The sequence below is a fragment of the Haliotis rufescens genome, unplaced genomic scaffold, assembly GCF_023055435.1.
Source record: "Haliotis rufescens isolate VD_foot unplaced genomic scaffold, xgHalRufe1.0.p SCAF_19, whole genome shotgun sequence".
In the NCBI taxonomy this organism is placed as follows: Eukaryota; Metazoa; Mollusca; class Gastropoda; order Lepetellida; family Haliotidae; genus Haliotis; species Haliotis rufescens.
Genome location: NW_025963879.1, coordinates 13,913,235 through 13,940,682, shown reverse-complemented (window position 1 = coordinate 13,940,682; position 27,448 = coordinate 13,913,235). Strand labels below are relative to the sequence as shown.

The 27,448-nt window shown below is 41.0% G+C and overlaps 2 protein-coding genes across 2 annotated transcripts in view; both read left to right on the top strand.

The window, feature by feature from the left end:
- The window catches only part of LOC124148289 (ataxin-1-like), a 121,090-nt gene extending 98,595 nt beyond the window's left edge, over nucleotides 1–22,495 (top strand). Inside the window, exons 3-4 of the mRNA XM_046519310.2 lie at nucleotides 640–2,318; nucleotides 14,677–22,495. Of these exons, the coding sequence (XP_046375266.1) occupies nucleotides 640–2,318; nucleotides 14,677–15,147 (2,150 nt within the window). The 3' untranslated portion in view covers nucleotides 15,148–22,495. The remainder of the gene's footprint in view (nucleotides 1–639; nucleotides 2,319–14,676) is intronic.
- On the top strand, nucleotides 21,599–24,372 carry LOC124148247 (calcium-binding protein P-like). Its single transcript, XM_048399144.1, has 3 exons — nucleotides 21,599–21,617; nucleotides 22,766–23,053; nucleotides 23,798–24,372. The coding sequence occupies exons 1-3, from the start codon at nucleotides 21,599–21,601 to the stop codon at nucleotides 24,370–24,372; spliced, it is 882 nt and encodes a 293-aa protein (XP_048255101.1).
- The last annotated feature ends 3,076 nt before the right edge of the window (nucleotides 24,373–27,448 follow it).

The following is a 27,448-nucleotide window of genomic DNA, read 5'->3' as shown; positions in this document are numbered from 1 at the left end:
CATTATGATTTATCAATGGAACATTTGTGGTACTTCTGTAGTTATTTTGGACCTTGAACTTTGAGCTTTCCAGACACTCCTCCAGTCTATTCCCAACTCTCTGTCTTTATTGCAGATTGTGACCACATAATGTCCTCTATTTCCGAATGGCAGCGTTTGGTGTTTCCACATGCTGTATATAGCTCGGTGTAGCCTGAAGGAGAAGTTCTAACTGTGTCCCAGCCTGTTGGCAACGGCAACCATCCCATCAATGTAGTCTTCATTTCAGGCCCTGATGGTTGCTGTCAACGTGTAGCTTGCTCCTAGTCTCTCCTAGTTGCTCTGCTGGCATGCTGTATGTCATTTACCCTCCGTTGGAAACCTTTCATATTACCACATATTACTATCTTTCCTGAAATTTTGTATTCGCCTAGGTGTTCCTGGTAGTAGTGGTTCTGATTTGTACATCTTGTTAAAATGTGGTACACAGATTAAAACCATCAAGAGTGTTCATTTTCATCTGTAACAATATCTTTGTTTCTGTTGAAGTGATTTGAAGGTCAAGGTCATGATGGTTGGTCAAGAAAGTACCAGACAACCATCTTAGATTGTGTATGCAACTGTGCTGTTGTGTAACTGTGATTGTGTTGTATGTTTCAGGCCCTGATGGTCAGTCCCTGCTGTGTTCCGAGTCTCTCTCCTCCACACCACCAAGTGATGACACGCAGAGGCTGTCACAAGATAGAGATCCTTCAGCCTGGAAAAAATCCGACTTGCTCAAAAACCGCAAAGTACCCCTACAGTACGCTTTGATAGTCTCCAATGACCATCCCTCTGGTGGCCAACATAAAGCGCTAGGAAACAACGTCCATCCACAGCATATACAACTCATTGCGGACAAGGAGAATAACATTGACAGTGGGGTCGTGGATGGGCTTCCACACAACAATGAAGCTCATGCAGACAATCGCATGAACTCAAATGGCTTCGAAAGGGCTAGAATGACCGGTGGCACACCGTCAACCAACGAAAATCTGGTATGGTTAGCCGATGTTGCTGTCAGTCAGAACCAAGCCCAATCGCGGCCTGCTGAGGGCATGATAAGTGGCAGGTCATCACAGAACCAAGGTCAAGGTCAAACTCAAGAATCCCAGCAAACAATGCTTTCTGCAGGAGCGTCTGTTGGCAGCGTGTTTCGTCCGTCTCTCACTGAACCGTCTCAGCGTCTCCTCGCAGGCGGGCAGTACATGAGTGGAGGTGGCAGTGCCTCATCGCTCGGACAGTATTCTCCCTTGTATAGTGTGCACGGTCAACCCTCGCATTTGACCGCCTCAGTTCCCCAGTTTAGTGCTTTCTATCACCAGTACCCGCAGAGCTACCCCCACGGGTCAGCTGCCCTTATCGCTGGTGGTCACTATCCACATATAGAGTCGTACTCTGCTGTGCTCGCCAGCATGGGCAGCCACGTTCAACATGGTGGCCATTCACAACTACCTCGGTCACCATACATGCCCAGTGGACATATACCTCAGTATTCGGTCCTGGGATCCCATAGAACAATGCCGTCTGCCAGTTCCCCTGGACCAAATGCCACTCATCATCAACAATCTGCTCACCCAGCAGGGACAGTAAGTCTTTCAGGTGGAGAATCTCTCGTGTCACCAAAACTAGAGTCTCAAGAAGGTGAAGGTCGTTGCCATAGATCGGGCTCCACCAGCAGTTTACGTGATGAAAAGGGGTCCAATTTGTCCCCAAATACGGGACACTCATCTGTTAAAGGTTTAAATGTACGAGAATCGCCAAAAGGGTTTCTTGACAAAGACTTTTATAAAGTACCAAGCGGGAAGGAGGGAAGTTTAAAACACAGAATACTTACCCGGCCCCAGGACAGTCAGTTGGAGGGGTCACATATAGATGACTCCAAATACGCATTACCTGGCAAACATGATGAGCCTTTATTAAAACGAACAAAGTTTAGTTCCTACTCAGGGATGCCCTCCTCTCACTCTTCAGCAGCCCATTCTCGGGGCCAGTCAGAATCTGTGTCCCATGGACTTGGCCCTGGCCCCCCAAACACAGCCCGAGTGTCCCCCTCCCCCCAAACTTCATATCCCCCCTCACATCTGCATTATCCTCCCCACTTTATGAAAGGTTCTATCATTCAGCTGGCTAATGGTGAATTGAAGCGTGTCGAGGATTTACAAACAGACGATTTTGTGGTTAGTGCAGATATCAGCTCGGATCTCAAGATTGACTCCAGTACTGTGGTTCGGATTCAGGAACAGCCAGAGAGAGGCACGGCCATCCTTGGGTTTTCTGTTGGAGAACATCGGGTACAGGTGAGAAGATAAACCACTCATTTTTACAGTGATTATTCATGATACTAAAAGTGCCTTAGTTGTGAGCCAAACATTAGGAAGATCACCAGGCACTCTACCACCAGTCAGAAACAGTAGAAATTTGATATTTCCAATAGTTTATGAATGCTCACTGTTCAGGTTAGCTTCAAGCAAAACAAGTCATTATCTCTGGTAAAAAACATACTCCACATACTTCAGTCAGTGTTCCAATTATAGGGGTGTCCTGGGATTGTGCTTAGAGTCACTGATTGTGGGTTTGAATCCAAGATTCACAGTGATTATGGTTCTAATTAGGTTGTCAGCGCCATTCTCGTACTTTTGAGTTGAACCAAAGTGATAAGTGTCAAGGACCTGCTTTAAGGATCAGGTATGATTAAGCTGTCTAAAACATGCACCAGTGCAACCTATTATTGAAAACTGCAGCCTAATATTTATGTCTTCATGCTCGAAGCGCATGTCAAAATCTTTCAAATTTGTGTTGAACCTTACATCTTAAACTTTCAACATTCGAGAGTCATGGCAAGGTTTCCTTGACCTTCATGCTTAATTGCGACCATCTACATCATAATACATATGATCCCTCTCTGGTATTCAAAGTATTTTTACCCCTGTGAAGATCTGGGTTAGAATTGATCGTCAGCATCCCATGTTTGTCGTGAGAGGCAACTAGTGGGATCAGCTTCCTAACTTAGTTGATGCATGTCTTCGTATCCCAATTGCATAGGTTGATGCTCATGATGTCACTCACTGGATTGTTTGGAGCAGACTCTGTTAATCATCATATGGCTGGAATAATGCTGAGTCTGGCTTTAAACAACAAACAAACAATGTATTTCAAGATAACTAATGATTTTTTCTCTTTAACTCTTTTGCCAAAGAAATGTGATGAAATTTAAAGAATCAGGTCTAAGATAATAGTCATGACAGCAATGTGCTTCATTAGCGCAAGAGGGGTGGTCGGGTAGCCTAATGGTTAAAGCGTTCACTCGTCACGTCGAAGTCCTGGGTTCGATTCATGACATGGTTACAATGTGTGAAGCCCATTTCTGGTGTCCCTCGCCATGATATTGCTGGAATATGGCCAAAAGCAGCGTAAAACTATACTCACTCACTCATTAGCGCAAGACAATGATCGCTTATTGTGTTAGGCCTGCAAGGGTTAACAGAATACCATCATCAATGACAGGGAATTATGATGACATATTTTTACAAAGCATTATGTTTATTTTTGTGAGCTGTGTATTCATTCAACACAGTTGCTACCATAAAACAACATCTGTGAAGGGCCTGAGTCGTCAAATCAATGAATTTCCCAGCACAATTTGGCAGGTTGCCACTGTAGTGGAAGATGGTGTATGTCTCTGGCTTATGTCACACTCCTGGAAATGAATGGACCAAGGCAGGAACGGGGAAAGTCATTGAACCTAATTCAATGAGTGGATCAATTCTTGCTTTTCTTTCAATGTTGCATATTTTAGGCAGGTTTTCCAATGGGGTTTGTTTGCCGATGGGTTTATTTTCAGCTGTGGTATTTGCCCATTGAGTGAATGGTGGTATTCTTGTTTATCACATATCAGAGCAATGGTTTGAAATGGGCAGCTGACAATTACATTGATGGAATTTTATAAGAAGCAAGTGAGCAGCTTCTTCGGGACACAGACACTCTCTTTTTGGAGTTTGGCACCAAGGGCACCAGTCATCATTAGGGGATGACATGTATGTCATTTGGGTCTGCCAGACTGTGTTTATTGCTGACCTCGTGACACATTTGTCAATAGTTTCGAAGGGTAAGAAGAGCCAGAATAGACTAACATCTAGTCAATGAAATCTTTAATGTTGTATGTTTTCTTATTGTACATGTTTAATGAAGTCTCTTATTACGCAATACATTTCTCCCCCAACAAGTTGTTTCATGGCTTAATTTGCCTTTTATAATCTTTTTTGTTTTCATAAAGTACATATATTCCTCAGTAATGGTGCAGGACTAGACAGTGAATAGTGATGACATCTTAATTCCCCTCAACTCCCTTCAAAATGATTGAATTCTACTAGCATATTTTACGATATCTGCAATATAAGACAACAGTGAGGACGATAGTGGGCTTGTTGGCTAGTGCAAGGTGTTCTCCCAGAGTTGCTTGCCTTGCTTTGGTATTCATGAAATCTTCTTGTTGGCTGTTGTTAATTTCCAATATGTCAATCAAGCTCTATTGAAATCATTAAGTGATGTCCATTTGTTGTCAAGTCAACAGAGAAGGAGATGCGCTGTATTTGGATAGGACAAACAAGTCTTAATTCTTTATCAAACCTGTTTGCTGTTTACAAGAGTCAATGTTTTCTAGTTCAGTATTAGACAGGATACACCACTGAATAAATCTTTGACTCTATGAACCTTTATTGATTGTCAGTGAGAATATTGGGATTGATTGTGTGGTGTCAGTTTACCTATGGACATCAACTCTGCCCCTCAGTGTGATCCAACAGCTGATTCCACAGATGGCGAGGGTTGCGACATATTCCAAGACTCCCATATCTGATAATGGCCTGCCTATGACGAGTTCAGCTGGTTTGTCATTTGCCCAAACTCTCATAGAGGATGCTTTTATTTTTGGCAATCTTAACCATCCAATAGGATTGGTGATTCTATTTCGGTCATTGCTGTCATTGACCGAAAGTTTACAGTCTTTGATCGGAACCCATTAATGCTGTAGAAATCGAACATCTCCCTAAAGGCAGCATTCATTGATTGTGGCATCACCTACGTCTGATGGCAGCTCACCATCAGGCGGGGGCGGACACCGTAAGATGAAGTGCACTATTTTTAGCAATCTCCAGTGGTTAAAGCGAGTAAATGAATAGATAACCTTCCACGTCATAGGGACGGAGACTTGCGTCTTGTTTTCAGACAGTCAATCACCGGTTTTGTTGTTATGGCGTAATCCACGATACAACGGACAGAATTAGCATCAGGCTCAGGTGCCTACGTAGTAGTTTCCTATGTCATAGTGTGACTGACACCATCGCTGAATTCTGGCCAGGTGTGGGCGAGAAGTGACCGCAGCATCTGGCGTGGGATCAACTGAGTCCACATTCAGATCAATTATTCATTGTCTCCCCAGCAGAGCTGTCATTTAGAGAAATGTATAGATCCATGAGAGCTGTAATGTCACAACACCAAAGTGTCTAATGTTATACACAGGACCTAATGGCATGGAACTACTGCACATTACAATGAGTGCCTTGGTAAATGTGGACGGGCGTTAACAAATATATTTGGATCAAACATGATGAGGCTTGGCAGATCTTTGATAGAAGTCGGTTTATCTTTGTGTTAACTTATGCTCAGTGGAAAATGCATCGCTGTGATTTGTTTTGTATTAGGAACCAGTTCGAAACTTTGATGTTAGTTAGGTGGGGTGGGGTGGGTTGGTTTATGGTTTTATATAGTAACTGAACTGAACCAATCCTGTTTTCATTCATATGCTGTTAGGAGTTGTTGTTATATACATCCAGTCTTTACACAAGGTAGGGTTTTATCATCACCGGCAATAGTCCGTCCAGTGCGTAATATATGATGACAGATTTGATCTATAAAAACCTAAAAATGATTGTCAACAACTAATAAATAAACTTCATTCAATAAATGTTCTGAAAAAATGGGGCGAAACACGAGAATGCATGACTAGGTATTGTGGTAGCCCACAAATCCTGATGCTTTCCTTGTGGTCAATACAGCTGTGACATTATCCATGCTTTCATCATGGAAGGTAGGGCTTATTTCTTTCATCATCTTTATCATAGGCTGTATTCAGTCTTGGTTGATGCAGGTTTTTGTTAAACCCTCAAATTTCAGGTGTTTGCTGAATGAGGAATCTCCATGATGTTGGCCGCTTGCGTAACTTGACTGTTAGTAACAGAGATTTGAGTATTTGTTTTGCTGACAATTTGAACATGACATAGAGTATCAGTTGAAGAATCCATCCCAAGGATCAGACTTAGGTTGTATTTTCCTCAGTGTCAAGGAGTATCAGTCAAAGGATTCTTGTTTCTTCTTCCACTGTATGTCCTATCACTGTCACATGTGCAATCATGTTGCATTCAGCCCCAGGATATGAGGATCATGGCACTCACACAACCTTTGACGATGTCAAGTGCAATGTTATCTTTTCACTTGAGAGTTGAAAAAAAGGTGTTTTTGTCAAATGAAATATTTCCGTGTCAGGGAGATGAGGGCCCATTCCCCAGGATGACACAATTCACCCCCAGCCAATCAAACAACTTGTAGCCCCCATATGACATGCACACTCACTGTCACAGTGATAGAAATTGCCACGACTCGTCCTAGAGTCAAACTGCCCACAAGTTAAGGTATTCTATGGACTAGTAGAAATTTGCCATTTTTAAAGGTTTTGCTGTATGTATAATTTAGGACTAGTGGAGTAAAGTGTTAGTTTCTATCACTGGGTCATTATTAAAGGGTAACACAGATGATAAGCGATAAGAGTATTTCAGCTTCCTAGAGTGCAGTTCAGTTGCTCCTGAAATGAACCAATTTATGCCCACACAGTTACTTGTCACGTATTGCACATGCATGGTAAAACCACTGGTTGAATACAGGCTTGTGTTTTGGGTAGCTTTTTCAATCACCTTCAATCTTGCACTTTTCCTTGTTTTTAATAATCGTCCATTTTTCCAGTTTCATGAAAGCATCCTATCACTGTGACACAGGCATAAAACAATGTGTTCTTCAACTGTTAATCGGGGTGGTCGGGTAGCCTAGTGGTTAAAGCGTTCGCTCGTCACGCCAAGACCCGGGTTCGATTCCCGACATAGGTACAATGTGTGAAGCCCATTTCTGGTGTCCCCCGCCCTGATATTGCTGGAATATTGCTAAAAGGGGTGTAAAACCATACTCACACACTCACTCAACTGTTAATCACATTGTCAGCGTACTCAGACCTGTAGGCATATGTTCATGTTTGACATCCTACACCTAGGTAATAGGGATGAAACAAGTCCAAATTTACTACCTTTGTACCCACCCCTTATTACTCAACCCCACCTGGGTATCTGCTGGTGCTCTCAAGAGTTGGGTACAAAATGTCTGATTGGGAATTGTTTTACCGGAGCCCGGTCAATAAGTGTCATGCATAAAGTTGACACAAGCTTTCTCTAGCAACCCATGACGTAAAAGGCAACTATGCTTGTTGTAAAAGGCGACTGAAAGGATTGGGTGGTGAGGCTCGCTGACTTGGTTGATGCATGTCATCCTATCCCAATTGCATGGATCAATGCTCATGATGTCATTCACTGGATTGTCTGGTTCAAACATGATTATTTACAGATCACTGTCATATAGCTGGATGCACTGTTAAACAACAAACACACACACAAGCAAACTTTATTCAGTCAGTACCCACCCAATCCGAGTACCTGAGTTACCTATCCCACTCAGTACTCACCCGATCCGAGTACCTGAGTTACCTATCCCACTCAGTACCCACCCGATCCGAGTACCTGAGTTACCTATCCCACTCAGTACCCACCCGATCCGAGTACCTGAGTTACCTATACCACTCAGTGCCCACCCGATCCGAGTACCTGAGTTACCTATCCCACTCAGTACCCACCCGATCCGGCTACCTGAGTTACCTATCCCACTCAGTACCCACCCGATCCGAGTACCTGAGTTACCTATCCCACTCAGTACCCACCCGATCCGGCTACCTGAGTTACCTGTCCCACACAGTACCCACCCGATCCAAGTACCTGAGTTACCTGTCCCACTCAGTACCCACCCGATCCGAGTACCTGAGTTACCTGTCCCACTCAGTACCCACCTGATTTGAGTACCTGAGTTACCTGTCCCACTCAGTACCCACCTGATTTGAGTACCTGAGTTACCTATCCCACTCAGTACCCACCCAATCCGGCTACCTGAGTTACCTATCCCACTCAGTACCCACCCAATCCGGCTACCTGAGTTACCTATCCCACTCAGTACCCACCCAATCCGGCTACCTGAGTTACCTATCCCACTCAGTACCCACCCGATTTGAGTACCTGAGTTCCTTATCCCACTCAGTACCCACCCGATCCGAGTACCTGAGTTACCTGTCCCACTCAGTACGCACCCAATCCGAGTACCTGAGTTACCTGTCCCACTCAGTACCCACCTGATTTGAGTACCTGAGTTACCTATCCCACTCAGTACCCACCCAATCCGGCTACCTGAGTTACCTATCCCACTCAGTACCCACCCGATCCGAGTACCTGAGTTACCTGTCCCACTCAGTACCCACCCGATCCGGCTACCTGAGTTACCTATCCCACTCAGTACCCACCCGATCTGAGTACCTGAGTTACCTGTCCCACTCAGTACCCACCCGATCCGGCTACCTGAGTTACCTATCCCACTCAGTATTCACCCGATCCGAGTATCTGAGTTATCTATTCCACTCAGTACCCACCCGATCCGGCTACCTGAGTTACCTATCCCACTCAGTACCCACCCAATCCGAGTACCTGAGTTACCTGTCCCACTCAGTACCCACCCAATCCGGCTACCTGAGTTACCTATCCCACTCAGTACCCACCCGATCCGAGTACCTGAGTTACCTGTCCCACTAAGTACCCACCCGATCCGAGTACCTGAGTTCCCTATCCCACTCAGTACCCACCCGATCTGAGTACCTGAGTTACCTGTCCCACTCAGTACCCACCCGATTTGAGTACCTGAGTTACCTATCCCACTCAGTACCCACCCGATCCGAGTATCTGAGTTATCTATTCCACTCAGTACCCACCCGATCCGGCTACCTGAGTTACCTGTCCCACTCAGTACCCACCCGATCCGAGTACCTGAGTTACCTATCCCACTCAGTACCCACCCGATCCGAGTATCTGAGTTATCTATTCCACTCAGTACCCACCCGATCCGGCTACCTGAGTTACCTATCCCACTCAGTACCCACCCGATCCGAGTACCTGAGTTACCTATCCCACTCAGTACCCACCCGATCCGAGTATCTGAGTTACCTATCCCACTCAGTACCCACCCGATCCGAGTACCTGAGTTACCTATCCCACTCAGTACCCACCCGATCCGAGTATCTGAGTTACCTATCCCACTCAGTACCCACCCGATCCGAGTACCTGAGTTCCCTATCCCACTCAGTACCCACCCGATCCGAGTACCTGAGTTCCCTATCCCACTCAGTACCCACCCGATCCGAGTACCTGAGTTACCTATCCCACTCAGTACCCACCCGATCCGAGTATCTGAGTTACCTATCCCACTCAGTACCCACCCGATCCGAGTACCTGAGTTCCCTATCCCACTCAGTACCCACCCGATCCGAGTACCTGAGTTACCTGTCCCACTCAGTACCCACCCGATCCGAGTACCTGAGTTCCCTATCCCACTCAGTACCCACCCGATCCGAGTACCTGAGTTACCTATCCCACTCAGTACCCACCCGATCCGAGTACCTGAGTTCCCTATCCCACTCAGTACCCACCCGATCCGAGTACCTGAGTTACCTATCCCACTCAGTACCCACCCGATCCGAGTACCTGAGTTACCTATCCCACTCAGTACCCACCCGATCCGAGTACCTGAGTTACCTGTCCCACTCAGTACCCACCCAATCCGAGTATCTGAGTTATCTATTCCACTCAGTACCCACCCGATCCGAGTATCTGAGTTATCTATTCCACTCAGTACCCACCCCGATAATTTAAACATTCGAAATGAACTTATAGCATACAGAATAGCATTTATGACACCCCCTGTGGGATTAAAAGGCCCTTCTATGAGAAGATGATTGGTAGGTTTGGTAAGATGATGAGTGAGAGAGTGAGTGAGTTTGGTTTTACGCCACTTTTAGCAATATTCCAGCAATATCACGGCGGGGGACACCAGAAATGTACACATATTGTACCCAGGCAAGATGATGAATGATATTTGGCTGGATGAAGTATTTTGGAAGAAAATTACTTTACTTATTGTTGAGTACTACCGGGTACATGCCTAGATGATGGCTAGAGGACAGGCTGTGTGTCAACAGGTGCAGGGTTTTACGTGACACACAAATGTATAGAATGGACGCAGAAACAAATATATATTATGTCCCGAGGGACGCACAATTAGATTCACTGAAAAAAAATTCTTGACAAGAAATATATGATCCCTGTAATTAATGTAATTATTAAATTAGTACAGTACACCAGACCATTTCATTTCTTTACAGGACCCTCATTTTTCCTGTGGGGACCCATGAAATTAGTAATTGGAGGTCCTCTGGATCCCCAGTTTTGTAGGTCAAGATAAAACCTAAGATTGTAGGTCAAGATAAGGTACCTATTTAAATTCAAGCAAGGAGTAGTTGGTTAGTTAGATTTGCCTACAAAATCATTAATAGTCGTATGTTAGCAGTGTATTTACTTCAGTGAAATGGATCACACTTGATGTCTGCAGAAGCTGGTAACAGTTTCAGAGCTCTGTCTCTTACAACAATTGTTTACAGAACTTGTATCCTGAAACTTATGTGACATCAAAGTTGTGTCCAAAGTCTGGTGATCACCAATACGTTGTTTCTTAACACTACGGACAAGGAAGATGTGATGCAGTGTCAGTGGCGGACTACTGGTATCACTCAGGACATCCCTTACGCTATTCTTCCTGTAGGGATGCTGAGGAGATAATTAGCGGAAATAACGCAAGAGAAAGACAACTATTGACGTCGCTCGTCAATCACGGATCCAGTTCGCAGGAAGGAATTTGTGAGAGGATGTGACTACTTGTTATGTGTTACACTCGTACAGAATTAGATGATGTAGTCAGTTTTCTGTTCTCATCTGTCTTCTTTCAATATGAATCTTAGGATGCAATTAGGAATGATTTACATTTGAATTAGAATTTGGTCATCTTATTTGTAATTGTCTTGATCTGAATATGATGGGGAACGATTACCAACATGATAATACTGGGTCAACTTTATTACTGTTGGCATAGAGGTCGATGCGTTTTCCTTATTAGGCCACATCACCCTGGGTTTGATTCTGCAGTGTCCATAATTTGTGAAGTTAATGCTTGCTGTTCCAGGTTGATGGGTAGCCTAGTAGGTAATGCAGTTGCTCGGTATGCTGAAGACCTGGGTTCAATGCACAACATGGGTACAATGTGTGAAGCTCATCATGATATTACTGGAACATTGGGGGCGGTTGGGTAGCATAGTGGTTAAAGCGTTTGCTCGTCATGCCGAAGACCCGGGTTCGATTCCCGTCATGGGTACAATGTGTGAAGCCCATTTCTGGTGTACCCCGCCATGATATTGCTGGAATGTTGCTAAAAGTGGCGTAAAACCATACTCACTCACTCACTCACTCACTCACTCACTCACTCACTCACTTGAACATTGCTGAAACTAGTGTAAAAACAAACTCACTCATGTCTTGGTATGCTTTGGTAAGATATTGCTGCAATGTTGCTAGACATACCCTTAGTCTCTGAACATATATTACTGTGAAAGAAACAAACAAATACATTTGAATTGAAAAGGAGCCCTGGTGAGATGGTATTCTTGGTGGTTAAGAAATATATGGTGTTCCTCTCTCATCACTGTTGTTTTCAATAGAAAAAAAGAGTCCTACTTTCCTCCTTACTTTAAAAAAAATAGAAACTTTTAGATTTGCAACCTAACCATTCGTCACCTCCTGACCCTTTCCCTAACCCTCATGAAGACTCCTCCCCCTATTAATGAATGTTATGTGTGAAATATGACAAAGCAATCAGAATGCGCATATGACTCCAAGTACTTCAATAGCATCTGGAATATATATGATATATTAGGGAAATATTCAATTATATTAGCTATGTCCGTTTACTCTCAGATGGAACTCAGTCGAAAAATGGCCATGAGAGGGGCGTGAGTCGTTATTCGGCTTCTCCCGGAATAACACGAGTTGGTCACGAATGCCTAACCCTTCTCTCTCAATCACTAATTTACTCAATGTAGAGTTGTGTCCCTTGGTCATGCGCATGCATGTGATAAAAAGGAACAATCTGCTCCACGTCACACAATCTGGGGACACCGTCATCATATCACTAAAATACTGTTCAAAGCCTAAATACTCTTCACCCCTTTCGTAGTGATGTGTATTGGCCCGACTTTAATATTGATATTTATCGCAATAATGATGCTCGTATGGCGATACATACCACTATATATTACATTCGTTCTTTCATCTACCATTTGTTAAGGAACTTGCACTAGATTGTATTTTCAGTGACTTTCAGTGTCTTTAAATTTGTGATCCATCCCCTCCCTAATTGTTTCACAATAGTTGTTAATTTCCGAATTCCATAAATTCAATTCAACTTGTCACTTATGTAAACTTTGCCAGCAAGATGAAAATATACACGATTTTGAAAAACGCTGGTAGGCTGGTTTTGAACTGTTCTATTTCTCGGGTATCTCAAAACTGAAGCCTACAAAAAGGTACAAAGCATAAATCATCTTTGTTGTCTTGCTGGATGAATGGTATAATGGTATTGTGAAATAATTGTCAGATCCATCTCACAATTTGATTAAACTAACTGTCTACAACCCCATGCTTAATGTCTGCAGGGGTGTCTGACTGTAGTCATTAATAAACCGCTTCAGTATGCCATACATATGGCTCAGTTTAAATTTGTTTTATTTTGGGTGTTGCTTCAAATAGCAGACAGTGATTGGCCACAGATGTAGATTTCAAATTGTAGAAAGGAAGTTAAATACTGCCCACTAGTCACATAGAACTAGTTTTTTAATCATGTGATCAGTATGAGGTTATATTGTAGGTGAGGGTGCTTTGTATTGTGGTAAAAGTGCTATTATTGAACAGCGTATAAATATCTTTTCTCGTTTATTTTTGGTTTTTTTTATTGTTTATAAAAAAAAGGACCTATTACATAAAACTGGTGTCCACCAAGGAAAGCCTGTGACATGGAAACAATATTTCACAAGTAATCAATACATCTTAGATTTTGTACAGAAAGTAACATAATTCTAACATACTCACACATTCACTCCAGTAATACAAATATACTGCATATAGCACGTGTGCATAAACTATTAAAGCTTATATGTTATATTGCAGAGTAGGAAGGTACTTGGTCTCAAACATTAAAGTCTATCATAGAATCTTTTTGATTAACATATAGCCTCTCCAAATTCACTTATTAATGTGCTCAAATTAATAGAACTATGCTGGTTCCTTCAGCTCATAACTGGGACACTAATACAACATGTCACTTTCAGTCAAAGTTCATGGTTGATACAAGGTGATCCACTCATTGATACGGACCGTGAAGATACGGGGTAGAATAGGTCTTCAGCAACCCATGCTTGCCGTAAAAGGTGACTATGCTTGTCGTAAGAGGCGACTAACGGGATCGGGTGGTCCGGCTTGCTGACTTGGTTGATGCATTGCATTGATCCCAATTGCATGGATCGATGCTCATGTTGTCAGTCACTGGATTGTCAGGTCCACTTACAGACCACCGTCATACAGCTGGAATATTGCTGAGTGCGGCGTTAAACAACAAACAAACTCATTGATACAAGGTGATCCACTTATTGTTACAAGGTGATCCACTCATTGTTACAAGGTGATCCACTCATTACAAGGTAAATCTACTCATTGTTATAAGGTGATCCACTCATTGTTACAAGGTGATCCACTCATTGTTACAAGGTGATCCACTCATTGATACAAGGTGATCCACTCATTACAAGGTGATCCACTCATTACAAGGTAAATCCACTCATTGTTACAAGGTGATCCACTCATTGTTACAAGGTGATCCACTCATTGTTACAAGGTGATCCACTCATTACAAGGTGATCCACTCATTACAAGGTGATCCACTCATTGTTACAAGGTGATCCACTCATTACAAGGTGATCCACTCATTACAAGGTGATCCACTCATTACAAGGTGATCCACTCATTGTTACAAGGTGATCCACTCATTGTTACAAGGTGATCCACTCATTACAAGGTGATCCACTCATTACAAGGTAAATCCACTCATTGTTACAAGGTGATCCACTCATTGTTACAAGGTGATCCACTCATTGTTACAAGGTGATCCACTCATTACAAGGTGATCCACTCATTACAAGGTGATCCACTCATTACAAGGTAAATCCACTCATTGATACAAGGTGATCCACTCATTGTTAGGGGGTGATCCACTCATTGATACAAGGTGATCCACTCATTGTTACAAGGTGAACTGATTCCTCCACTGCAAATATCACAGCATTAATGGATTGTTTTGGGTTTACAGGTGACAGTGGAAGCAACGATGGAGCATCCATTTTTTGTGTTTGGACGAGGCTGGTCTTCGTGCTCGGCAGAAAGGACTCTCCACCGATATGGACTTGAGTGTCACAAATTGTCCGTGGGAGATGTATGTATATCCCTCACTCACAAGGATGTACCCCTCAAGGCTGCAGAAATCAGCCAGCAACAGAGTCAAAGTGAGGCTCGTGAAAGGGAGTCGCCACCAGAAGAGAAAGCACATCAGGGTCAAGGTCACCAAGGCCATACAGTGACCTTTTCAGACACTGTAACAACCACTCATTTACATAGTTCAAGGTCGCCTTCTCACCAGGCGACCTGCCAATCATCAGAATCAGAAGGTGACTCCCATCTCCCCCGAAAACGCCGCTGGTCTGCTCCAGATCAGGTTAGTGTTGACTCTGAATCGGAACAGGAAAGGTCCGAGGACACAAAACCCGAATCCATTGATCAGTGACTTAAATGAATGTTTGGTGTTTACATTATTCATACAGCCATAATCGTGTACAAATCCCTCCTTTGGTAGGCTTGATGGTAGAATCACCAGAGATACTTGTACGTTTGCTGTTGTCAACGGTAACACAGCCCACCACTACTAGTTTCCGTGGAGATGCGGTATCAGGGACACTCCCCTCCAAGCCCGGAGTGGCTGCCAGGGTGTGAACACACAACAGTAGTAGAGTGCCTTTCTTCAACAGAAGGATATGAATGACACCTGATGATCCTGTGGCAGTTATGCATTGTTTGTTATATCATTTTCAACAATAAGTGGGACAGTTAGGAACGAAGCATATGCCCTGGTAAAAGTCCCTGGTCGATTAGCGCCATAAACCTTATTTGTGAGTTTCAGTTGTAAACTTCTGCGACCAGAAGCTGACTCTCTGTGATATAAGTGTTAAATCTCAACTCACTCACTTGCAACTAAAAATCAATAATTTTTTAGGAATTGGTTTAATATGGCCTTTAACAGAACGTTTGGCAGGTGGGTTTTTATCAATATTGATTATATTTTTAAATTAATTTTTAAAGGTCATGAAAATTGTTAAGAGCCTGCAAAAAAAAATCTGTGAAAATTACACCCACCTGATATTAGTTTGTTATATTTCTGCCGTGAAATTGAATTTTGATCTGAGCCTTCCTTCCATGCCTGTCTTTACCAGTAGAGTGGTGTGTTAGAACATAGAACACACCTTTACCCAGGAATGTACTTGTTACACTTATTTTTGAAATGATATAATCCTGTTCAGTTCAAAAGTTAAGGGAAAGCTGTCGTCTTCTTTTTGGCTAGAATTGTTGCTTGAATTTTGAAAGCAGATGTTGAGATGTTATTTTTGTCTATAAGAGCATGGAAATTGCTAACCAGATATATTCTTGGTAAATGCATTCCCTTAATTTTTGCACATTGTGTTGTTGAATGCCTTCTCAATCTCACAGCAGCTCGTGTCCCAGGGGAGAGAACTCTCGTATGTTTTGTGATATTTACCATTGAATCTTTAAACGTTGACATATCCACGTGTTAATATGGTATCAAAGAATATTTTATGATCATTTTCATCCAGTTTTAGACTATTTTCACTGTTCAATAAACTGTCTAACTGCAAAAACTTTTGAATATATATATACATATATATATATTATACATATATATTTGCAACCTGAAAATCTGAATAGGAAATTGGTATTTTGATGATAGGCATATATTTATGCTTTTGCAGTGCTTTGTGAATGAAATGAATGCTTTTGCTATCTCGGTGTAATAAAGTATGTTAAAGTTTGTTTTAAAAAAAAATATTTATGATGAATGTTTAACATAAAATTGAGAAAAAAACAAGTGATTGAAGTCTTCAGTGTATTAGGAACTGTTGGTAATTTCTTTTGTGAAAACAAAACGCTTACTCCATGATCTTGTTTTTGTTTAGTCTCACATTCTTGTCTCAATACTTGTAAATATTCAAGAGAAACACAAACTATTAATGCTGATGTTTTTCAAGGCCTATATTTTTAGATTCTGAGTATTGTAGTCAACTTGTTTAACACCTAAAGTTTCAGGGAATAGTTATTTTTAGTGTTTGAAATAGCTCCTATTTCATTACGTTATGAGTTTAATAATACATAGACATTGAATCACAAACTTCCTTTAATACATGTTTGACAATTTTGAAACAAAATTAGAAATTTCAATAAATGAATTCAAATACCGGTACAGTAATGGCCGAATATTTCAATGTCAAAAGTTCTTTCTTTAATCTGGTCGATGCTTGTGAAGTTAAATATGGTTACACAAAATAAGATTGCAATATGATGATTCCGCCAATAATTTGTTAATGCTGTAGAATAGATGCATTTTCCACTGCCTGTTAAAAGCACAATAGTTAAAGGGAGAAAACTCTTTTTCTATCCCCGAAAACCAATGAATATTCTGTAGGCCTGCCTTTTTTTCTCATTGCAAGTTTCTGCAACATTCCCCTGCACCATTTAATCAAGTTTCTCATTCTTCAAATATTAGCCTTCTGTATTTGCCTACCAAGCATACATTACACAAACATGACACTAATGTTGGTACTGTTCTCCATGCTTTGATGTGTATAGTTACCACACTTTTTTCTCAAGGATTTCAAAGACATGTTATATGATACCTCTGTAATAAATATATGAGTTTCATAGACACGATCTATCATAAGATAATTGGCAGGCACACCTAGTCTAAGATTGTCCTTGTGGCATCCAAAGTGCCCGCCCACGACATCCGCTTGCCACTCCTTGCTCAAAAGGGTATTACTTCATGCAAATCTGTAAGAAACCTTCCAGCTCCCTTTCACTGCATTTTGTTTATCCAGGAGAGTGTATTTCTTGTTTCGTATGATAGCATGGACCCAAAATAATTTGATGTTTTAAGGATTCTGAAAGATCTGTTGTATTAAATGAAGACTGGTGATAAATGTTATTTGAATGTAAATTCCTTTCAAACTTGCACACACCATCACAAACCTGATCCCACGCTACAGCATATAAACACCCACTCTTAACCCTGAATAACATAGAGAAATAAACCCCTCTTGAATAAAATTCCAGATTTAATAAATAATGTTGGACAGACCCGTATCACATTCATTAATATTTACCACTTTATAAAAGGTTGAAAAAATCTTGCATTTCTATTTCTCTATATTTCCCTCATTGCGCTATGGCTGAAATAATGCCAATAAGACGTTAGATTTTAACTCACTATGTTTTCCAACATGGGCCTAAGACTAGCAGAGAGGTAAGTGACATTCAAAATTTTGTGGTATTTGTACATAGAAATTTTGTGCCAAGTTACTAATGTCAAGTACTGTTACGTTTGTCTGTTGGAGTTACCAAGTTCTGTTGCTAATTGTGTCTTTTGTCATATTTAAGTTCATATTGGGACAGGGAACTAGTGCTGCTGTTATGTTTGTGCCTGAAGATTTAGTGTGTAATACATCTACACTTTGTTAGATCCACTTGTCAATAACCTGTGTAGTTGATTGTTCTGTGTAGTTAATACTTTGGGGGACAGCATACTGTTATGTGTTACCCCAACTGTGTTATAGTCCTTTGTTTTGTACTGTTAGCAGTGAGAAAATGAAAACATGACCATCAACATGGTTGATTCTTCACAGGTTCTGCACACACTACGTTCCTCCATTGCCTGTGAATAAGTATGGCTGACTTAATGTGCAGTTGCTAAATTGAACCTGCGAATCGAGACATGGCCTGGTCCACCAAGAGGGAAACCAGTGTTTGCTCAAACCAATGGCAGCTCAGGGTATATCGCAAAAACGGCAAAATGTCTCTGGCAATATGTGCCATTGCCATCTACTCTATACATTTCTTCAATATCAGGCAATTGCAAATTTCATGCAAAAATCCCACCCTGAGTAAAGCTCATTTCGCTCCTTTGTAAATCCGCTTCATTTTATTAACTGCCTATCAGCATAGTGGCCATATGTATTCACAGTTGATTGAAGAACGTAGTGTATGCAATCCTGCTTAGTTTTGACAATTGAATATCAAGTATTCATTAATATGGTTTATACATTTCAATTTTTTTCAATGCCATCATAATTTCAGGGATAGCAGTTATTGTCAGCTCCTCACAGTGCCGTAAACTCTTCCTTCTTAACACCCTGTTATACCAAAGGGAAAGAGCAGTGCAGTGAGGAGTCTATTGTTTGGAAGGTATCACTGTTTTCAGTCAAGTTTGTTTCATATCAATTTCGATATCCATTTCTATTCTGAAATATAGCCACGAGGTGAACTTATATGTCATACTTTTTACAAAACTAAATTGTTACATTATCAAGCAATAACCTGTATATAACTGGAGATTGAATTCCATCTGCAAGTGATACCTTCTTGTGTGTGCAAATATATAGGTAAATGACACTCTCAGGTTCCTTCTTGATCATCCAGGCCCTGCATATTTTATTCAGCCGACTGACATGGATAGAATTAAAACTGTGCACTCACCCACTTACATCACTGGAAACATTACTGACGAAGGGAGCGTCTGCATTGAACCTCAATTTCTCCAACTCGGTTGTGTGACACACTGAATCAAATGAATCCCGCTATCGCAACAATTACACAATAATAGTTGTCATTTGTCATGTGTACATTTCATATTGTACCAATATACACCCTCAGAGCCGATTCCGTTTCTCACATTTGTCATGGGTCATTCTGAATGGACTATTTTTTGACCATTTATGTGACTCCAAGGTCACTGGGTGCAAGGTTAAGTTGAATAGTTAGTTAAATTGTATACATACTGTATTGGTTCTTAGTAGATATATGTATAGGCGCAATATATAATCCTCACATTTCATCCCAAGGAACATTTGATTTGGATGTGTCACAAATTGTTATGAATTTGCAAATAAGTTTTTGGGGTGCGAATTTGATGGTTTATTGCCAGGGGTTCCCTTTGCCGTTAAGTCATTCAACAATCATTTCATAAGTGCTTCGGTATTCATTTTGAACTGTTCGACTCAAAATGTTATATCACCGATATGTGATCACAAGATTCTGTTGTATATGTGTACAGGAATATTATGTATATGTGTAAAGTTGATGGACAGCCCGTGTGTACATATACACTCGTGTTTTGATAAATCTCAACTTGTCGTTTGCAATTGACCTCTCTCTGATTGACATCAACAGCCATTAACATCATGAGTGATTTCATAATCAGTTTTTGAAACAGTAATTGATGACTGATCGTTTTGAAATGGTCCTTTTTCATGATCCATTTTCAGCGATCAATTTTGTGAGGTTAGTTGAATAAAATCAATTTCAGGTAATCGGTTTCATGAGATTGATATAAAGTGATCAATTTCACATGATCAATAATTAATACGTCAATCAGGTGGCCATGCCTTTTTCTGTATTATGAGCAGACAGACTCAGTGATTACCGCTGTATATAGGATCGTATATATAAAGTATTATATATATAATGAGCTATTTTTTGTACATATTTGTTTATTTGCTATGAGCTCCAAAGAAGGCTTGGATCTGGGTAACTCTTGGATGGTGTTCTCACTTTCATGAGAGGCAGTCATGTCAACCCTGGCGTTGACTGTTTGCAAATTTGGACTTAAACTGGCTAGACTAATTCATGACATAGTGAAAAGGTTAATTCAAAAGACTCCACTGATCTAGAATATCTGGGATTAGGAGCATGGGATTTAAGAAAAGAAATAATAAATGTTTTTAAAAAACGGTAGGAAAAAAAAAATACCTCAGGTTTTACACAATAAAATAATTGTTTGCTGGACTTGCAGAATATCCTGAAAAAAATGTCTTCTTTCAAAGAATGTTCAGTTCCTTTCAGCGAAGTTATTTTTCTGTTTTGATCAGTGACAACAAAATATTTTCCCAGAATATTATATGGCAGCCCCTTTGTGTACAAGTAGTGGACCAGACATTATTCATGGAAAGAGTCCAACCCGTAAGTAATGAAATCCACTTCAAGAACAGGACTCACTGTGATGGTTCAAGAGTAATGGGTAACCCATTTAATGTTCTTTAATCAGACAGCATACCAGTTTAATTTCTCACCAGGTACAATGTTGCCAAACATCATGCATTCTCAGCTGTAATCGTATTGATTAAGGCCGAAACAGTTTTGGTTCTCTTTCCATCGTCAAACCTCACTTCTCAGATGTAAAAGTCAAGATTTTCAAACAAGGGAAGATAACTCTGAATACATTTCAGCAACTTGGCTACATGTATTCAAAAGTTGAATCAATGCATTGATTTGCTCAAACCTTAAACATAAGCATATTTTTGTGTTATTGTAAGTTGGGTCAGTTTAAGTCCAGATTTGACCCATGGTCAAATTGTTGCACAGAGAGGACCCATGTTGTATGTACCAGGAGTGTACCACTACACAACAGCGATGTGGTTCGACCAGAGCACTTCAGCAATAGTGGTGTGCAATGTTCATGGACTATGTGTATGTAAGGCATTGTGTTTGTCACTCTCATCTTAAGTTTTATCAAATATCTTCAGTACTAAAATGTTTGCACGGGATTTGTCTGTATTAGTGCCACCAAATTATTGCAAACGCATAAGTTTTGCTAATTAATCTGTGTACATTTCTGAAACATATATATATAAACAAATATTCGTAATAGCTATCAGTAACATGATAATAACAATCATATCCCATAGATTTTGAAACGATCTTAAAGATCCCATCTCTAAGTTATTTAATTTAAGTATTAGTTCAAATTCATTCTGTGTTAAAGTTAAATATTTTAGTTGACTTGTGTTATTAGGTGTTATGGAAATAATTTGAAGTGATTTCATTTAAAACATTGATATTTATGACAGAAGGACAAACTATTTGCACAAGATATGCTCAGGTAAATAAGAAAAGCAATGGTTGAAGTATCAGGAAGTAAGATTTCAGTTAGTGGCGGATGAAGAATGCTTATTTGGTGGGAAGATCATCTCCTAATGTTGAATATATTTACTGTTTGGTATGTGTATGGATATGTTGCTGTCGTTTTAAAATTGCTTTGTTTTAAATAATGGTCTAAGTTTAATTCTTAGAGATTTGACAAAACATATGGGATATTTTGTATCTGTCTACCTTTATCAATGTGATTTCTCATTGTATTTGATAATCACTGACAAGGAGAAAAAATATATTATGTTTTACTTGTTATTAAACATTGTTTGACACACAAGATAATGTTTCACTTGTTATTAAACTTTGTTCCGATAACAAAATAACATTTTTTTTGTTATTAAACATTGTTTAACAGACCAGTTATGGTATAACATGTTATTACAATAGCAAACAAAAAACCGTCTGACTTATTGAACAATGTTTGACAAACATAGTGAGGTTTGACTTGTTATTAAGCATTGTTTGTAAAGATATTTTTAAAAGTTGTTTGATGGGTGTTCTTTTGAGCAGTCATAAAATAATTGTAATTATCAAAACTTGAATGGCAATGAACGTGTTTGTAGTCATGTTTATAGTGAAATATATTGCTGTCGTTGAAATTGACAACTATTGTCTTCATTCAGTTGTTCTCTATACTGCGGGGACTGATGTAAGGACTTTTAATGAAACACTATTTTATGGTATAACGAACAAGGGTCTGTGTTGTCACAGTGTCCATTGTTTAGCATGCTAATTGTTATGGAGCTGTGTTTTGTCTGTTACTTGATTGGGATAAGTGATAAAGGGCGGAGTCAATTTCTTGGTCAAAGTCAGCTCCCAGTAACTTTTTAACATGAATAAAGTCTTTCGTTATGACGTTTTAATCTAGTTTTGTGTTGACTCTGTTTAGAGAAGATAGCTGTTATGTATGGCAGTGTAAAGTGTGTAGCTGACAAGTCAGGCGATGTGGGACAGTATGGTCCACCAGATCATGCATCCAAGTTCTGCTCCAGCCATCCAGTTACAGACTGACTGATCGCCCATTCAAGACCCATCCAAGTACTATCTGTGACAGCAGAGGGATTGTCCACCCAGGTGATCACCCATCCAAGTTCTACCCAGGTGATCACCCATCCAATTACAATCTGTGACAGCAGAGGGATTGTCCACCCAGGTGATCACCCATCCAGGTACTACCCGGGTGATCCCCCATCCAAGTTCTACCCAGGTGAACACCCCTCCAAGTACTACCCAGGTGATCAGCCATCCAAGTTCTACCCAGGTGAACACCCATCCAATTACAATCTGTGACAGCAGAGGGATTGTCCACCCAGGTGATCACCCATCCAGGTACTACCCAGGTGATCCCCCATCCAAGTTCTACCCAGGTGAACACCCCTCCAAGTACTACCCAGGTGATCAGCCATCCAAGTTCTACCCAGGTGAACACCTATCCAAGTAGTACCCAGGTGATCAGCCATCCAAGTTCTACCCAGGTGAACACCCATCCAGTACAACCCAGGTGATCACCCATCCAATTACAATCTGCGACAGCAGATGGATTGTCCACCCAGGTGATCACCCATCCAAGTTCTACCCAGGTGAACACCCATCCAAGTACTACCAAGGTGATCACCCATCCAATTACAATCTGTGACAGCAGAGGGATTGTCCACCCAGGTGATCACCCATCCAAGTACTACCCAGGTGATCACCCCTCCAGGTACTACCCAGGTGATTACCCATCCAAGTACTACCCAGGTGATCACCCATCCAATTACAATCTGTGACAGCAGAGGGATTGTCCACCCAGGTGATCACCCATCCAAGTACTACCCAGGTGATCACCCATCCAGGTACTACCCAGGTGATTACCCATCCAGTACTACCCAGGTGATCAGCCATCCAAGTTCTACCCAGTTGAACACCCATCCAAGTACTACCCAGGTGATCACCCATCCAATTACAATCTGTGACAGCTGAGGGATTGTCCACCCAGGTGATTAAACATCCAGGTATTATTCAGTGGATCACCCATCCAAGTACTACCCAGGTGATCACCCATCCAGGTACTACCCAGGTGATCACCCATCCAAGTTCTACCCAGGTGATCACCCATCCAATTACTATCTGTGACAGCAGAGGGATTGTCCACCCAGGTGATTAAACATCCAGGTATTACCCAGTGGATCACCCATCCAAGTACTACCCAGGTGATCCCCCATCCAGGTACTACCCAGGTGATCACCCATCCAAGTACTACCCAGGTGACTACCCATCCAAGTACTACCCAGGTGATCACCCATCCAAGTACTACCCAGGTGATCACCCATCCAAGTACTACCCAGGTGACTACCCATCCAAGTACTACCCAGGTGATCACCCATCCAAGTACTACCCAGGTGATCACCCATCCAGTACTACCCCGGTGACTACCCATCCAAGTACTACCCAGGTGATCACCCATCCAAGTACTACACAGGTGATCACCCATCCAAGTACCACCCAGGCGATCACCCATCCAAGTACTACCAAGGTGATCACCCATCCAGGTACTACCCAGGTGATCACCAATCCAAGTTCTACCCAGGTGATCACCCATCCAAGTACTACCCAGGTGATCACCAATCCAAGTTCTACCCAGGTGATCACCCATCCAAGTACTACCCAGGTGATTACCCATCCAAGTTCTACCCAGGTGATCACCCATCCAAGTATTATCTATACTCTCCTGGCAGCCCATGTACCTGACATATGTTAGCCAGCAACAGCTCTCCAGGAAAATACAACAATCAATGGTGGTCAGTGTATAGCACATGATGAAACAGATTATGTGTTTTAGTTCCAGTTAGATAGGTTTAAATATGAGATAATTTGTTTATGTTTAGGCTCTGTGCATCACATATTTATATAAAATGAATGTTAATATACATTACACAAGGGTATTTCACTGTAAGGAGCAGGAGTTGTAGAGAATACAGAAATCGGACGGAGACCAGCAAAATGTCTGTTTGCTTGTAAGTGAAAAAGGTTTTTTTCCAGTTGAACACAGCTGCCTACATGGAAAGTTATTGACCAATGATATTTGAGAAATTTACTTGTAATGTAAGGTAAATCTGTCTATATGCAGGACAAAGTCATATTTGGCTTTATTTCAAGAGTGAGTGAGTGTTGGTTACATCCAGCAATATAACAGCCTGTGATGTAATGGGGTCAGACACACCAGTGGTAAACAACAACACATTCCACAGCTTGTCCAAGTACTTGTCACACTGACCATCCAATCTACATCTTGTTTGGTTCTTTTTTGATCAGGGTGGGGTACTGAGGGCCCATTGTGCCTTTGACACTCTACTGCATTAACATGGAAACATTCGGTCTAACAGAGAAGACAAAACTTGACATGTCTCATAGCCAGATCCCTGCAGTGAGCCAACAAAGGGAGATAATCTGAGATGTCTGCAGTCACATCCTGAATGCTTTACTTCTGCTAACAGTACACATCATGAACTTGGAACATTGCAGACCCGTGGATTAAGCCAGAGACCCTGTACTGATATACATTCTCGGACACAGCTGATGGAAGAAGATTGTAGTACATTGTAAGTTTGGGTAAATAAAACTTTTAAATCGAAATTCCAAAGCAAATAAAACTAAAAAAATGGTTGCATCAAAATGATATTGCTACAGTACATAAACAATCTGTTTCCTTGGAATATTGATGTACCGTATTTGCTGTATTAAGTGCCCTGTACAAATAAGCACCCCTGGCTAGGCTGAACATTTACATATTTTACAGAAAAGACCATATTTTCTCACTTATATTACAGATTAGGTTACAGCAGGGGTTGACATAGATGTCCTCAAAGGCTGAAATTTGGCCCCAGTCTGCAGCAAATGTCAGTAAAAATTCCCTAATTGGAATTCAAAATGTCCCATTTCCTGTTATGGCTTTGTAGAGATAATTTGTACATCACCCATAAGAAGATCAATAAACTGGAAGAGGCATTGATGCATAGTTTTACATTATCACACTCAATGCAGTGTTAAAATACCCCCAAAGTTTGGAAAACAAAAGCTTTATAAAAAATCCCCAAATTACATTGAACTATTTTAATAATGAAGTCTCGTGCTATTTTTATAAATGGCAGGTATCCTGGATATGATTTGATGGTATCCACACCATTTCTGTAAAAGACCAATCTCATTAAAATCAGATCTTAGTTCTCGCTACCCCTAAACAAAGATCTGAGGACATCCCATTACGGGTCACGTCAGAACGACCTTTCATCCAACCAATCAGAGCGTCGCTTACCAGATCATGAAAGTGACAGTCGGAATGTGTTTTCATTATGCAACCTCGAAATATTTTACCGAGGGTATTCCGAATGAAAGTTACGGGTTTTATGATTATATATATATACAATCTAGACCAACTATAAGCTATTCCAGAATGACCTTTTGATCAGTTTAAAAAGAATTAATCGAGAATACGTCAAAATATGTTTCGAAAGTCGTCGCCAGTTTGAAACTAGTGTCGTAAAGCTCGAGAAAGCTGCCTTCTGATTGGCGAATGTCGATTTCTTGTCAGTCATTTCATTGATCGGTCAAAGTTCGCGAAAGGTCGTTCTGACCACAGGACCATGTAACTAATTATAACAATAAAAAAATTAAAATCATTGACGAGGCCTTTTTTATTTTTATTGCTATAAATAGTTACATGGTCCTGTGTTCTGACGTGACCAGTAAAGGGGTGTCCTCAGATCTTTGTTTAGCGGTAGCGAGAACTAAGATCTGATTTTCATGAGATTGGTAAAAGACATGAGCACTCTCACAGACTTCATCAGATACTTGAGACAGACCATTTTCCAGATATTGCATTTATATCTTGATAGTTGTGAGTTGTAAATTGTACTAAGGAAGAACTAAAGATTTCAGGTAGAATTATAAGTAATAAAATAAGTAAAGTATTTACTACTTTAATTGTTGAATTATTCATTAAGCTAGGGTGTCAACTCAACACTTCCTAGCAAGAAAAAATAGTTTCGTTTTAGAACTAGTTTTATTCTTCCAAAAACATAACTGACATTTGACCAACTATGTAGTAACTCTCCAAATAACAAAATCATATTAAATCTATCAATTCTTCATCATGAGGAACTAAAATATGTTATTGTTTGCAATCATTATCTGAGTGAATGTTGCGGCCAAAGGTTAAAAACAAACATGGTTGCTCCAAGAGTGACTGAAGGATTGCTTACACAACAGTTAGCCATTTGTCAGACAGACGGGTTTTACACCACTTTCAGCAATATGCATCACAATATCATCGTGGGATACACCAGAATTGAGCTTCATACATTGTACATGCAAACATTGTTGTGTCAGAGCTGAAGGAACCTGTTATTGCTCAATTACATATTTTTTTAGATAATAAATATAATGAACTGTATTCTGCGGACACTTGTCTGCAAGGAAATGGCACATTGTTTTACAGAACCCTCTCCACACGCAGACACATTCTTTTATGTTTATCGTCATCCATTCATCATATGCATGATCAGGGGGCAGGGGTGGCCCAGTCTTCTAAGGCGCCGCGATTCGCTGTGCAGAGTTGCGTCCCTTGGGCACGCCAGAAACCTATGATGGTGGGTTCGAATCCCGGTTCGCCCTGATTATGTTTCTAGGTTTGTCAGCACCATTCCCGTGCTGGTGGGTTTCACGGAAGTGGTAAACGTCTGAGACCTGCATCACTTCGGGCTTTCCTCCAACATTAAGCTGACACGCTGCGATATAACTGAAATACTGTTAAAAGTGGCGTTAAACCCAACTCACTC